The 14060-nt window shown below is 40.8% G+C and overlaps 1 protein-coding gene across 3 annotated transcripts in view; it reads left to right on the forward strand.

The window, feature by feature from the left end:
• PMS1 (PMS1 homolog 1, mismatch repair system component) overlaps positions 1–14060 on the forward strand; it is a 94694-nt gene that overhangs the window by 1301 nt on the left and 79333 nt on the right. For all 3 annotated transcript variants that reach the window (XM_084780752.1, XM_084780754.1, XM_084780753.1), the window contains exons 2-3: positions 7883–8034; positions 13440–13622. In XM_084780752.1, coding sequence (XP_084636878.1) covers positions 7903–8034; positions 13440–13622 — 315 coding nt within the window. In that variant the 5' untranslated portion in view covers positions 7883–7902. The remainder of the gene's footprint in view (positions 1–7882; positions 8035–13439; positions 13623–14060) is intronic.

Genomic DNA, 14060 nt, shown 5'->3' on the forward strand with positions numbered 1-14060 from the left:
TTCAAGTCCAGGTATCAGTTTGGTAGTTATTGAAGTTGTTGAGAGGAGCAATAACATGAGGCTGACCAGAAGTGGTACTGGGAAGAATATTCTTCTGAGAAACTCAGGAAGCAGCAGAGACAAGACCAGGTGCTGTGTGTACAGGGTGAGAATTCTTACAGTATTGTTGAGCTTTCTAGTTTGCTTACTTGGTCAGTATTGAGATACGGCCTTCAGAGCCAGAAGATACTTCTGTCTTAGAAAGATCATCTTGTGCAAGTTATCAAGCTCGTCAATTCCATTGGTAATAGAGGAATGGGGTATGTTGAGGATTATAAAAGATAGTATACAACGTTCTTATGTTGCCTATTAATTTTTATTACCAAACGGGAATTCTAGAAAGAGATTTAGAGATATACTAAAATTTATCTTGTCTCTTAGGTCATCGAAGTGAGATATTTAGAAGCAGGCCCTAGGGTCCAGAAAGAAGTTGGTAGGAGGAGATAGGATGATGGGTCAAGGATGAATTGGAGGCCAGGAGGCATGCTGCCGTGGGGAATGATCTAATGTGCACGCCAGTGTGAAATTAAACGTGTAGAGGGAGGAAGTTGAGGCAGTGGTACTTGCTGGGAGGGCAGACACTGAGTTCTAAATGTATTCCTAGGGTCTGCATTTATCGAGGACTGGTCACCAGGATTAAAGTACTGTAATTGCTCTTATTTATTTTGCCTCCGGAGATACATAGTGTATGATTCCATTCCTTGAACTCAGAAAGTTATGTAATTCAGGGTAAGGATATGTCAAGCATCCTATGCATGATGCAAGCCAGGTACTTAAGGAATGTGGGAGGAAGAAGGGTCATTCCAGTGGGTAATCAGGAAGGATTGTTGTGGCTGACACTGGAACTGATTGATTAAGGGGGAGCTCGGTAGTGGGGGTACCAGTGGAGTTTCCTAACAGAGGGAAATGGAAGTCTTGACTGACAGTGTTGACCACCAATACTAATGTATTATTTAAAGACAGCAAAGCTAAGTGGAAAGGTTGAGGGGGCAAGACACTTGCCTGAGGCAGCAGTGGCAATTATTGTTAGAAATGGCCTGTTTCGGGAAGAACAGGTTCACGTGGCCATACAGATTTAGGTTGGAATACTAAGATACCTAAGAAAAGGGAAGAAATATTGGGAGGTGCTCAAGATCCTGGAAGAAAGCAAAGAACACACAAAGACATTAGCGACAGATAGATGGAAATATCTGGGACATGAACAATATGGTCCCTCATTAGGCATGTGCAAGATGCTGGGTGTGAGCCCATATACCAAAACAAAGGGGGGAGAAAGCAGCATAGGTCCGAAGGAAAGAGTTCTCTGTTCTTAGAGATCATCGCCGTACACTTGTGTAAAGGCATTTGTAGTATAAGCTGTTTGGCAACTTTTAGAAATGATTTGGTGATGGGGATTTTGTAACAGTAGGTAAGGGTACTCCCTCAAGCTTAGGCACAGAAAAGGAGACCATTGCTGACATAAGAAGGCTCAGGGAAAGTATTTGCCCACGACTTTTTGCTTTCAAGGCCAACATCCTTGTAGGGAGACTGGATAGACAAAAGGAGGTGAAAGTGTTAATGAGTTTGTCTGCTGCAGCTGTTACAAGTACCACCCACCAGGAAGCTTATAAACAACAGAAGTTTCTCCAGAGTCAAGGCTGGCAAGTGTGAGGTCCAAGCAGTTTCAGGAGCAGGTGAGGGATTGATTACCTTTTGGCTCACAGGTGGCACCTCGGTCCTGTGCTGTCACAAAGCAAAGAAACCAAGAAGCCTCTAGGGCGTCCCCTGTGTGCACTTGTATCCCAGTCATGAGGCCTTCACTCTCGTGATCTGAGCTATCCCAGAGGGCCCTACTTTTTACTAATTTACAGAAAGCATAAGCATTCAGGCCGCAGGAGTTGGGTGGGAGAGAGGAGACTTGGACTTGATGCTGCATAAAGGATGAGGCAACAGAGAATCATTGTGCAGCAGGACCATAGGACACAGTGGGGTGGTGGCAAGGTGCTATGAGTTGCCATGATCTCTCTTAAGCTTCAGTAAGAAAAAAATGGGGTAAAGCAAGCAATTTGAAAAAATTATTTTGGCAGAGACAGGTGGATCACTGTGAGTTTCAGGTCAGCCTGGTCTACAAAGTGAGTCCAGGACAGCCAAGGCTTACAGAGAAGCCCTGTCTCAAAACAAACAAACAAACAAACAAACAAAACAAAAAAACAAACCAAAAAAAAAAAGAAGGAAAGAAAAGAAAAAGAAAAAATTATTTTGAAACATTACAAAGATTGTGAAGACCTGCAGGAACAGTAAAGGTCCGGGTGAGATTAGGTGAATGTCTTAAACTCAGGCCATGCAGGATCTCTGAGAGTGAAGACTTGAACCCAAGCCCTACTGAGTGTTCTCTTTGGGTGTGGCTTAAGGGGAGGGCTGGGTGTGGCTTAAGGTGAGGGCTGGGTGTGGCTTAAGGGGAGGGCTGGGTGTGGCTTAAGGGGAGGGCTGGGCTGCTGTTCACTGAGCAATAGGCAAGGCATCTTCAGTTCTTTTGGGATTTACATGCACAGTACTGTAATAAGCCTCTTGTATATTACCTTATCTCATAACCATATTACGTTAAACAATTTTACTTCATCTAATAAAGCCAGAATAGCCTTTGTGCTGTAATCAGGATAAAAATCAAATTTTATGTTTTCGTGCTGAGTTTGAAACCCATGGTCTGTTAGGCATTTTTAAATGCTCATAGCTCCCCATGTGTCGGTTGGCTACCGTACCCTACAGTGTCTGAGGCAGTCTGCAGTCTTCGAGGAGTACAGCGGGCACCACCTGTGCCGACATTGCTTTGCATGCATGGTATGATGATGGAGGTTTACTGTCCAGTGTTCTCCCCAGTCGAGGAAGCCTATGGCCCTCGAGGCCTCAAACAGATTGCTGAGAGATAGGTCTTTAAACCTACATCCTTTCAAACAGCCTGCCCCGAAAGGAAATCCAATTATTGTTAGGTAATTGTTAGTATTAGAAAGGAATTCCTCTTATGCTTCTACGTAATGGTCTCACATGATAATATGGGGTACCCTTGTAGTTTGTCTGGTGACTTCCACTATTTTGGAGGCAGTGGCAAGTTTACGTCCTGCCTGGACTACAGAGCTGTTCAGGACTAGCAACATAAGGAGCCCCTAAGATGCGTATGCGAAGCCCTGGGTTCAGTCCCCAGTACCACATAACAATTACGTTCTTAGGCCCTTACCACTAATAAGAGATTTTACTCCTCCAATAGGCTCTTGCTACTAATCCCAGGCTGCTTTGAATGCCTCATCTTCCTACCTCAGCCTTCTAAGACCTAGGATTATAGCTGTGTGGTGCCCGGGGCGTTCTGTTCTTCTCTGCTAATAGACACAGTAATTGGCTTGGTTATGGCACATCCCCATCCTTGTCTGCCTTCTTCTGTGTCTCTAGCAATGCCTAGTTTCTATATATACTTTTAACTTTGTAACAAACTAGTGAGGCATCATTTCCATTTTTATAGGTGGTAACTTGTTTTTGCAGAGGATTTGCCTCAGTAGTAAAGATCCTAAGATCTGGGTTTGGCCTCAGGTCTGTTTTTCTGCTGTGCCATTCAGCTTTGCCTTCCTTATTATGTGTGGCCAAAAAAAAAAAAAAAAAAAAAAGCTTGTGAATTTTAAGAACCCAGGTTAACCTCTTCCCAGTTGATCTAAAATCCCAGTGTAATTGTTACAGTGCCTGCCCCCGCTTCTGGCTCAGTTACGACCTCTTTACATGATAGCTGGTAGTACATTGCCTGAGAAAGAATCATCAGCCACCCTTCTGGTTTTGTGCTCTGTGTTATCATCTTGTTTAAAACTAGATTCCATAAGTTCAGTTCGTTGTATAAATACTCATGAGGAATTAAGGAAGTTCTTAGAGGTTTTTGGTTGTTCTCCCCCCAGCCCCGCCCCCACCCTAAAAAAAAAAGAAAGAAAGAAAAAGAAAAAACCAACCACTTAGCACTCTAGAGGAGGTACATGTTGTCAAGGTAATAGTCCCAGGATATTTTGTGAACCCTAGCACAAATACAGGCCTCCTCCCTGTAATATGTACACCTGTAATTCTAGCACTCAGGATGAGATACTAACAGGAACATCACTGCAAGTTTGAGGCGAGCCTGGCTGTCTCAGGGAATTCAACCTGGCAGGGCTCCACATACCAACAACAGCAAACACCCTCCTGTGTGTCTTTTAAGTAATAACATTTTCATTTTAAATTTTGGGGGTTTTTTTGTTTGTTTGTTTGTTTCTTTTTTGAACAAAAAGGTATGTTTCTTTGTTGAATCTGTTACCTGTACACAGATTTTTTTTTTCACAGCATGGTTAGAGAAGTGTTTCAGGCCTAGTAATGCAGAAGGTAGTGATTTGACATGTCTGCTGTGTGACTACTTTGTAGTTAAAGTGATTCTAGATTCTTGATAGCCATCTCAAAGGAGCTCAGTAGTCTCCAGAAGCACTGCAGAGCTCCAGCGCATTCCCATAACTAATGATGGGCACTGAAGCTGTCACAGGACTGAATTAGTTACCCACACCCCCAGGTGCTACTGTCATGTGATCATTGACAGCCAGCCGTGTCACACATTTTACTCATTTCAGCAATTCTTGTCATTCAACTTTGACAGCTCACTGGTGAGCTTTAAGAAGTCTTTAAAATTAATTTGTCTCCATGATTCCACTGCAGTAAAGGACTCAGTGATGAGATACAGTGAGTTTGGGCCAGGACATTTAAGGTAAAGATCTCTAACTTTTGAGACTTAATCACTCAGTTATTCTGCCTTTAGCACCGTTTATTAACCTTAAATTTTTTTTCAAAGACTAATTATACATATTTGCAGAATTGAGGGCAAAAGTTTGTAAAGACACAAATAAGATGGAGCTTATCAGATCTTAGTAAAGAGGAGCCTCAGATGCTGTGACTGGTGAGGAAAGTGGCCTGAGCCTGAAGTTGAGCAGCAGTCAGGCAGACATCTGTGCAGTGCTTTTGTGTTGAGTTGTAGTGGCCTCCAAGTCAGCCTGTGACTCTGGCCATGTTTTGTGATATATTCTCAGGAATATCATGTATAAGAACCTTCCTTATTCCTCTTTTTTGTTTTGTTTTGTTTTTTGGTGCTGGTGCTGGTCGCTTTTTTTATGGGACAGGATGGAGAGGTCGATAGAAACAACTCCTTGATCTGGAGAATATTTACATTTATTTTACACATCTTAACTGGCAATGTGATCATGAATGCTTGTGTAGTGTCTCATTTGCACTCTTGGAGTTTAAAAGCAATTCCTGTGTGAAGAGCTCAGCACACTGTCTAGCACGCTAGATTTCATAAGGCTAAGTATTAAAGACAGAAGAGTCTGTGAGAAATAGGAACTTGGTCAATTTGGGTTTGCCTGCATGGTTAATTTGATAGGAATACCTTTAGTTTGAACTGCTGGCTCCAGCAGGCAGTTGGAGTTTAATAGGAAGGAAACCAGAATTGTACATATTAGACTTAAAACCCTTGGAGGGAGAAATTAAAAACAGTCATTTTCTCCTACTTATGCTATTGTGGACTTCCTTATTTAGTTGTTAAGTTGGCATGAAAATAATGGGTTTTATTGTGACATTTTTGTTAGTACAGTGCTATTCTTTGTTCTAATTCTTCCCCTCCCCTACTCCCTTCCTCCCTCCCTTAGCTAATGCTCTTGCGTTCATGACACCTCTGTCCCATGACCCTCTTTCCCTTCCCAGAAGATCTCTTTCCCTGTGCTGGGGAGATGCCTTACAGCTTAAGAGCACTCGCTGCTCTTCTAGAGGACTGGGTTCAGTTCCCGGCACCCATGTGAGATAGTTATTGGCAAGCACTCTGATTAAGCCAGTTAAAATTTTTAGTCCTTTTAAATTGATGGCCAGAACAAAAGTAGGCTCCTGTCTCTGAAAACTCTCTTAGTGCCCAAAGTCAGGGATAAGGCATTTTAAACTGCAACACAAAAACCATAATTTACGCCAAAGTTAGATAAGGGTCAGAGCAACTTTGAAATCACTGATGGGGGAAGTGTGCAGTGCTGTGACTCTGGGGACATTCTTATTCAAACCACCGCAATACGTTGTCAAAGTATAGCCTAATGATCCTCTTTATTTCAGTGGACTCGTTTTCTTTGTTTTGTTTTGTTTTTTACTTCTAACTTTATTAATTATAATCTTTGTTTTGGCTTGGTTAGGGCTCTGTCATTCTTGCTGATTTTTTTAGATTGACAGTTCTTTGACTTGTGCATTGCTGTTTACCCCTGTTTATCAGCTGCCGTCCTGAGCTGTACTATTTGCTATGACCTTGTGGCAGTTTCTCTAAGACTGTGAGGTGTCTCATTTGCTGGTTACTTGAGCTGATTACTGCTGCTCTTTCACTGCAAGCACCCAAAGCGCTAAACTTCCTTTTGAACATTGTTCTAGTTAAATCCCAAAGGTCCTAGGAACTTTTCAATTGATTCTGGAAAACTGAAACATTTCCTCTCTGATTTCTGATCATTCTAGAATGTACCGTTCCATTTCTAAGTACTGTCACTAGCTTCTTTACATTCAGTTGCTGTTAATTTCTAGTTTTATTCCATTACTGTTTGATAAGGCCACAAATTATTTGATTCTTTAAATCTCAGTTTGTGGCCTAGAGTGTTCTCCATTTTAGAGATGGTTTCAAAGGCTGCTAAGAATGTGTGCCCTCTATCTGTTGGATAGAGTATTTTGTGTGCAAGTGAACCACTAAGTCCATTAGATTTGTGGTACAGTTTAACTATCAAGCTTCTCGTTGATTCTTTAAATTTTGATGATCTATTTAACCAGTGCCGTAAGAAAGGACCCCCTGTGCGTCATGGGTCTGAACTCTCATAGGTATGCTGGGCTGTCTTTCCATGGTGTTAATTCTTTTTTCCCAAAAGGACAGTCCCTTGTGAGTCTCAAATGCAAGACCTTTCAGTATGATCTTTTGGAGGAGGGTGATGCTTTTTTTTTTTAAAAATATTATGTTTTTGTGTTATGATTTGTGCATCTGTTGGTTATGTATCTCCCGGGTATGGTGGAGGGTCTGGATGGCTCAAACCTAGTCCGATTTAGGAGTAGAATCTGTGTTTGCATGGGTCTTCCGCTCCCACTCCCCTGCTATGAGCAGCACTGCACTGCCACCTTTGGATCAGTGTTGCCCATCTTTCCCTCCGCACTTAGCCCACTGTTCTGTCATTATGGGAGTGAATTCCCAAAGCTCTTCTCTTTCTCTCTTTGCAAATAAAGTCTAAAGTTTTGTCTTATTCTTAATCACTTAAACATTTTTATTTTTATTACTTTATTATGTTGTTGTTACTGAAAATGAATGGATCCCCCCCCCCCGACTTTCTCTTTTTCTTTTTTCTCTCTCCAGGTCCTTCCATGCCTGATCCTTTTTTTTTTTTTTTTTTTTAATTCTGGTGCTTCTGCTTTCTCATGGAAGGAGCTTCCAGTCTGCCATCTTACCTGAAAGTCTGTTTCTCCTAGATATTTTAGAGCTGGTGGGTCTTTGTGCACAATGGGAGAGGTAACTAGTTAAATGTTTTAGGACTTACTGTATCAAAGTCTTGACCCTGTGTTTTAATAACTGAATGAACTTAGTTTCCTCTTGCATGCCCCAGTAATCTTACAAAATGGAGGTGGTACCTGTTTCTAAGGATATTAGTAAGAAATTATTTATCTCATGCTATGTGAGCTTAAAGTCAGGCCTTGTATACACAGTTGCTCGACACAGGTGAGCTCTTGCAGTATCGTGTATTGTTATTGTCTGCTCCATGAGGCAGGCAGGAATGTTTAGCAATTCTTACTTTTACACCCTGTGACTCTTTTCTAGCCTCTGAGCTGGGAGCTAAGATGAAACAGTTGCCTGCAGCGACCGTTCGCCTCCTGTCCAGTTCTCAGACAATCACTTCAGTGGTCAGTGTGGTGAAAGAGCTCGTTGAAAACTCCTTGGATGCTGGAGCTACCAGCATCGATGTTAAACTGGTGAGTGTCCCTGTGAAGCAAGTACATTTAAATAAAATGGGCCTGACAGATCCTCCTGTTAAGTTGTTGCGTTCTTTTCTTTCCCAGGCATTGAACATTTTGGAACACCTTTTAAATAATAAATTGTTATGTAAACTAAGATGATAGTAACACTGAAAGAAATTACAAAAGAAAACATGCTAGATAGCAGGCTTTCACGCAAGCACCTACTCGAACGTCTGTTTAATGTTTGTTCTTAGTTGTTCATATAACGTAACCCAGCTTCTGAACTCAGAGCAAACACGCTGCAAAGTCAGGACACGCCTACAGCAACTCACCATGAATTCAGACCGTTGTACATTGTGAATTATTCTGCCTGTATATGCTAAGTTCTTTACTCTTATAGACATATGCATGCAATTATGAGAGCAAAGACTTTAAATATTTTCCTGCTATCATTCCTCAGCTTGTGAATATCTTTTTTCCAAGTTATTATATTGTGTCAGGATGTTAGGTTTTTAGGTTTGCTATCTTAGTTGGTGACTTAAATTTCATTAAAAAATCATTACATGAGTTTTAGGTTGGGGTTTGCATAGACTCTCTCTGAAATGGCACTGTTTTCGTTACTTTTCTATTACTGTGAAGAGACAGTATCAGCAAGGGAACTTAGAAGAGAAAGCATTTAGCTGCGGGTGGTGAGTCAATGACTACTCTTGGCAGCAGGCAGGCTGGCACTGCCCTGGAGCAGTAGCTGAGACCTTCCATCCTTATGTGCAAGTAGGAAGCAGAGAGCGCACTCACTGGGAATTGTGTGGGCTCTTGAAACCTCACCACTCCTCCAACAAGGCTACCCCTCCTCGTCCTTCCCCACCAGCATTAAAATACATGGAACTGCAGAGGTCATTCCTGTTCAAACCACCACACAGTGTCTGGTCCCGGAAGCTTGTAGCCATATCATTAACGCAAGACACATTTACTCCAAATTCAAAAGGCCCCACAGTGCTTCACTGTTTTCAGTACTGTTTAAAAGTTTAAAATCTCTTCTGAGATTCAAGGCAATCTCTTTAACTGTAACCTCCTGTAAAATCAAAATAAAATTATATACATCCAACGTACAATAACATATAATATACAGGACCATTCTAAAAAAGGAAATACTGGGTAAAAGCAAGACTGAAGCCACGCAGGGCAAAGTCCCAAGTCCTGCAGCCCCGTGTCCAGCGTCAGAGGGCAGCTGTGCTGTCTGCCGCATGCTTCTCTCTCTTGAGCTGTTTCTACTCCTGAGTGCAGCTCTTCCCAGGAGACATCACTAGCTTCCGGATCCACATTTTGGAGTCTCCAACACAATTCAGGCTTCACTTTAACAGCTTCCCTCAAGCCTGCCCTGGGCCTCCTGTTGAAGTTATTTTCACTAAACAGTGTAAGTTTCTCTCTTAACTGAGCCATCATACAAATAATTGAGACTCTTTTAAATTTTTTAAAAATAGGCTTCACAACACAATCTTGAGCAACTTAAGTCTGTTCTTAACTCTCTATGTTATCCTTACTCCATCTTTGCCGCAATAACCATTTTAGTTCTTTCCTTGCTCCAGCTGAATCCTCTCCTGCACCTCTGCCTGTGGCTGAGTCTGCGACCTGAGTCCCCAACTTCCTCTTCTAACTCCTCCTCCCCTGGCTGGCAGGAAGTCCATCCCTACTCTCTCCCCTGCTCATCAATTGGCTGCAAGCTGCTTTATTGACATATCAGGGGACAGCTGGGGAGCAAAGGTTACACATGTAGACAGGAAATTCTCAGAACAAAGCTTGCAACCAGATATGGAGGAGGGGGTTACAGAAGTCAACATTTGAATTACAGATAGCCCTATGCCAAGAACCACCAAGAATGTCCCCTGTCACACACCCGGTCTCAGAAGCTTTCCTTAACTGAGGAGGACGATTCTACAATCTCTTTATTCCTGATCTTTGAATTACATTTGCATAAGGTTTGATTTGCTGATGTTTTTTTCTTTGCTATATAAGCTTTCCTTCAATTTCTAGGCCTTTTCTTTCCACAACCTGCAGGATTAGCTGGGTGGGGTGTAGCCCCGAGGATACCACCCCCTTTAACCTCCACCCCTATGTCTTTCACCACAAACCAAGGCTCCAATATAACATTACCTTCCTGTGCTCTTTTGATCCTCAAAATGTGTTTATATTTCTTTTTGCCCCGCTTGCTTTTTTATATTGAAGATCTGCATATCAGTGGTCACTAATTACCTCACAAGTGAGTCATCCTGAGCTGTCCTCTACTAAGAATATTAAGCCAAAGCTCTTCAGCTTAGCCGTAGGCAGATTCTTAGGACAAGGACAAAGAGCACCCACTTTCTTGGTCAAAAAATTGCAAGAATGGTCTTTAGCTTGTTGCTAATATTATTCCCCTCTGAAACCTCTCCAGCTGGGCCTCTATAAATGCCCCATCGCTGTTTTCCAGGATTGTACTAGGCTAGCACATTAAGCCTTCCTTGCTTTCAGCATTTAACAGCTTTCCTGTCCAAGGTCTCAAATGTTTTCCTTATTTCTCCAAAAAGAAGCATGGTCAGGTCTGTCACAACAATATCCCAGTGCCTGGGACCAGCTTATAGTTATAGCTTACTTACTTTTCTATTGCTTTGAAGAGACATCCTGGCAGAGGCAACCTCGGGGGCCTGCTTACAGTTTCTGAAGGGAGGCCATTATTATCATGGCAAGGAGCATCATGGCACACAGGGTAGGGTTGGTTCTGGAGAAGTAGCTGACAGCTTCATCCTGATGCCCAAGTTGGAGGTAGAGAGAGAGACACCTTCTCCAAAAATGCCACACCTAGTACTTCCCAAAATACATCTCCCAATTCGGAACCAAATATGAGCCTGTGAGAGCCATTCTAATTCAAATCACCATAGGCCCTGAGTGTACTTAGCCAGTTTTGTACAACATACATAGACAAAGTGTGTTGTGAGCATTGACAGTTACACAATCAGCTAATCAAACTTGAAGGCTTTGAAGATGTTCTGTGTTATGAAATAGCAAATGTTCCACTATGATTTAATTATGTAAAAATAAGCAACCACCTCTATCTCATTAGTTTGTTAATATGTATTCATCTTTAATAAATGGTAAAACTATTAACAAGTACTTCAATTATTAAATATTGGATTTGTATACCTATTTTACATATCTGTATACTGGAATCTGTGTAAAACTTTGGGGGATGAAAAGAAATTATGTGTGGGAAAAGTTTAAGAAGCACTCAATAGAGCTTGTGACATAGTGCAGTGAGTTTGAATATTTTCCCCCTCATTTTAAATTTCAAGCTCATAGAGTACCCTGTCTTTTTGTGTCCTCCCTACCTGTTGTTATCTACTATATAGTAGGGGTGTAAGTTTATGTTAATAAAAGTAAGAATATTGTTTTAAAAACCAACTATCAGATATTTGTGTTATTGCTAGCACTGCGACATCGTAGTTCCGACAGGCATATTCTGTAATAAAGGGATCTAGTTTTAAATTTATTATCAAGGTAAAGTTCCCATGGCTTAACCATTTCTTATGAAAATTGTATTGACCACCATTTTACAGAGAGCCAGAGTTCCCCAAGCTTGCCCACATCACTTAGCTGGTTAGCAGAGGCTCAGAGGTTGGAATCCCATGCTCCTCACCTTGGCTTCTCTGCTGTGGCACGGTTCTTAGTGTGTTTTGGGAGCAGTGGTCAGGTTGCGTGCTTAGGTAGGTAGTTACTGAAAGCTGCCGATGAAAGGTGAAGCTTGAGTGTGTACACACATAGCAACTTGCAGGCTGCTGCTGCTGTGCAATTCACAGCAGTAATAAATTACAGTTATGAAGTGCTAACGAAATAATTTTATGGGTGGGGCCACCACCACATGAGGAACTGTATTAAAGGTCCCGCATTAGGAAGGTTGAGAACCAGTGCTTCAAATAATATGCTCGGTGCTTAGGTTGTGTGAAAAGCAGCTTATTGAATTAAAACCAGAGTGGCCCTTTTTCTTAGGCATTTCATACAACTAGCTTGATTAGAGTGCAGGTGACAGTAGAGGACGAGTGATTGTGTCCTTATATCTGACAGATTCCATCTGAGACTCCCAGGGAGACATAGCTCATTCTTACTCCCTGTGGGTTTCGCCTTTTCCTCTTTCCTGTTTCATTTATCTCTTGGAATGTGTATCTTCTTCTTAAGTGTCTCTGGAAGTAAAATTGTTTTTAAAAATATTGTTAACAAGCCAAGAGACACATCCTTACAGGAGTAAATTAGTACTGTGACTTTAGTCATTTATTTACTCTCAGCATTGACCACATCTGCTTTGTAAATACTTAACTGGGTCTAATATATGCACTTACACCTGTTTTGTTGTCACGCTGGACATATATTGATATTGTTTTATATATTCATTGGAATTTTTGGCTTTTTATTTTATTCATATTTCAAGATTGACATTTCTCTAGTTACTGTTTTTGTCTGTTGTTGTTTAATAAAGTGAAGCAGGCACACTGTTTCCAGAATGTCAGCTTAATTTTAGATTGAGAGGTATTGTGGACTAAAAATCTTATGGATCTTGTGATAAAGCTTTGTATGCAGTTTATTTTTAAAATACTGGCAAAGTATTATATGATTTTAGGTTATTAAATTGTGATCTCATTGTATAATACAGAGTCAGTATAATTCCCAGAAGACTTTAGCTTGCACCTGTGGTGATGTTTGCAGTGCTTTTTGGAGTAAAGGCTGATGACAGTTGATGACCATGTTTAAAATGTGATATTCATACAAAGCCGAAGCTTTATAGGAATTTGGTTTGTTTTGCACAGCTTAGTAGAATAGAATTAAGCTATGAGTGGGGTGTGTTTTCTTAATTTTCAAACTTAAAAGAGATTGCCAGGTTAGATATATTTTATCTACAATTTCTTGTTTGATGATATTTATAATAAAATTTAGAAAATTATCATGTAGTAAATACCCAAGTATTTTATATAAAGGAAAAAGGGAGCACTTGTTAAAAGTCAGCCTAACTGTGGATGGTTGCTGGGTTCTTGGTGAAAGCAAGAGTGGTTTTGCAGAGCATATTGTGTTTTGTTTTACTGTTTGGGAATGGTATACATAAAAGCTACAGCAGGAAATTTAATTTAACTTAATTTAAAATAAAAATTACCATAAATGCCTATAATTGCAAAAATGTTATAGAGTCCTCAAGAGATTAGCTCGACCTCCTTGTGTTATAGTTGAGTCAAGGTCCAGGGAAAGTGGATATCTTGCTCATTGTACCATACCTAGGAGTTAGCAGAGCTAAAGAAGTGAAAGTCCTGTTTGCGTAGTGTTATTTTTCCTTAAAAGTTGTCAGATAAACAGATTGTTTAATTTGTGCTTCTAAATGTGATTGCAGTTTAATGTTCTTTTGATAGGAGAACTATGGATTTGATAAAATTGAGGTTCGGGACAATGGTGAGGGCATCAAAGCTGTTGATGTCCCCGTGATGGCGGTGAAATACTACACCTCAAAGATAAACAGTCATGAAGACCTTGAAAACCTGACAACCTATGGTTTTCGTGGTGAAGCCTTGGGGTCAATATGTAGTATTGCAGAGGTAAGGAAATTTATATTGACTATTTTATAAATTTCATGACTGAATACTAGAATTAAAAGAAAAACCAGTTCTTTGTCAGTAGCTTTACTTTTTATACTTATGGTAAAATATACTTAATATAAAATCTGCCACTTTAAACTACAATTTGTTGGTGTTAGGTACATTTATATTGTTATACGTTTATCAACATTAACTTGTTTCTGGGTCATTTTCATCTTCCCAAGTTACAACCCAGCACCCATTAAATAAAGCCCCCGTCTCTCCCGTGTCTGTCATCTGCTGTTTTTCTTTCTGTCTGTATAAATCAGCATTACAGGTACCTCATAGAAGTGGAACAAGACACCTTTTGTGTCTGGCTTATTTCACTTTATATGATGCCTTCAGAGTTTGTTCCTCCTATGATGTAACACTTAGAGGATTTCATAAACAAGGTGTGCT

Source organism: Acomys minous (genome assembly GCF_964271855.1).
Source record: "Acomys minous genome assembly, chromosome: 4".
Classification (NCBI taxonomy): Eukaryota; Metazoa; Chordata; class Mammalia; order Rodentia; family Muridae; genus Acomys; species Acomys minous.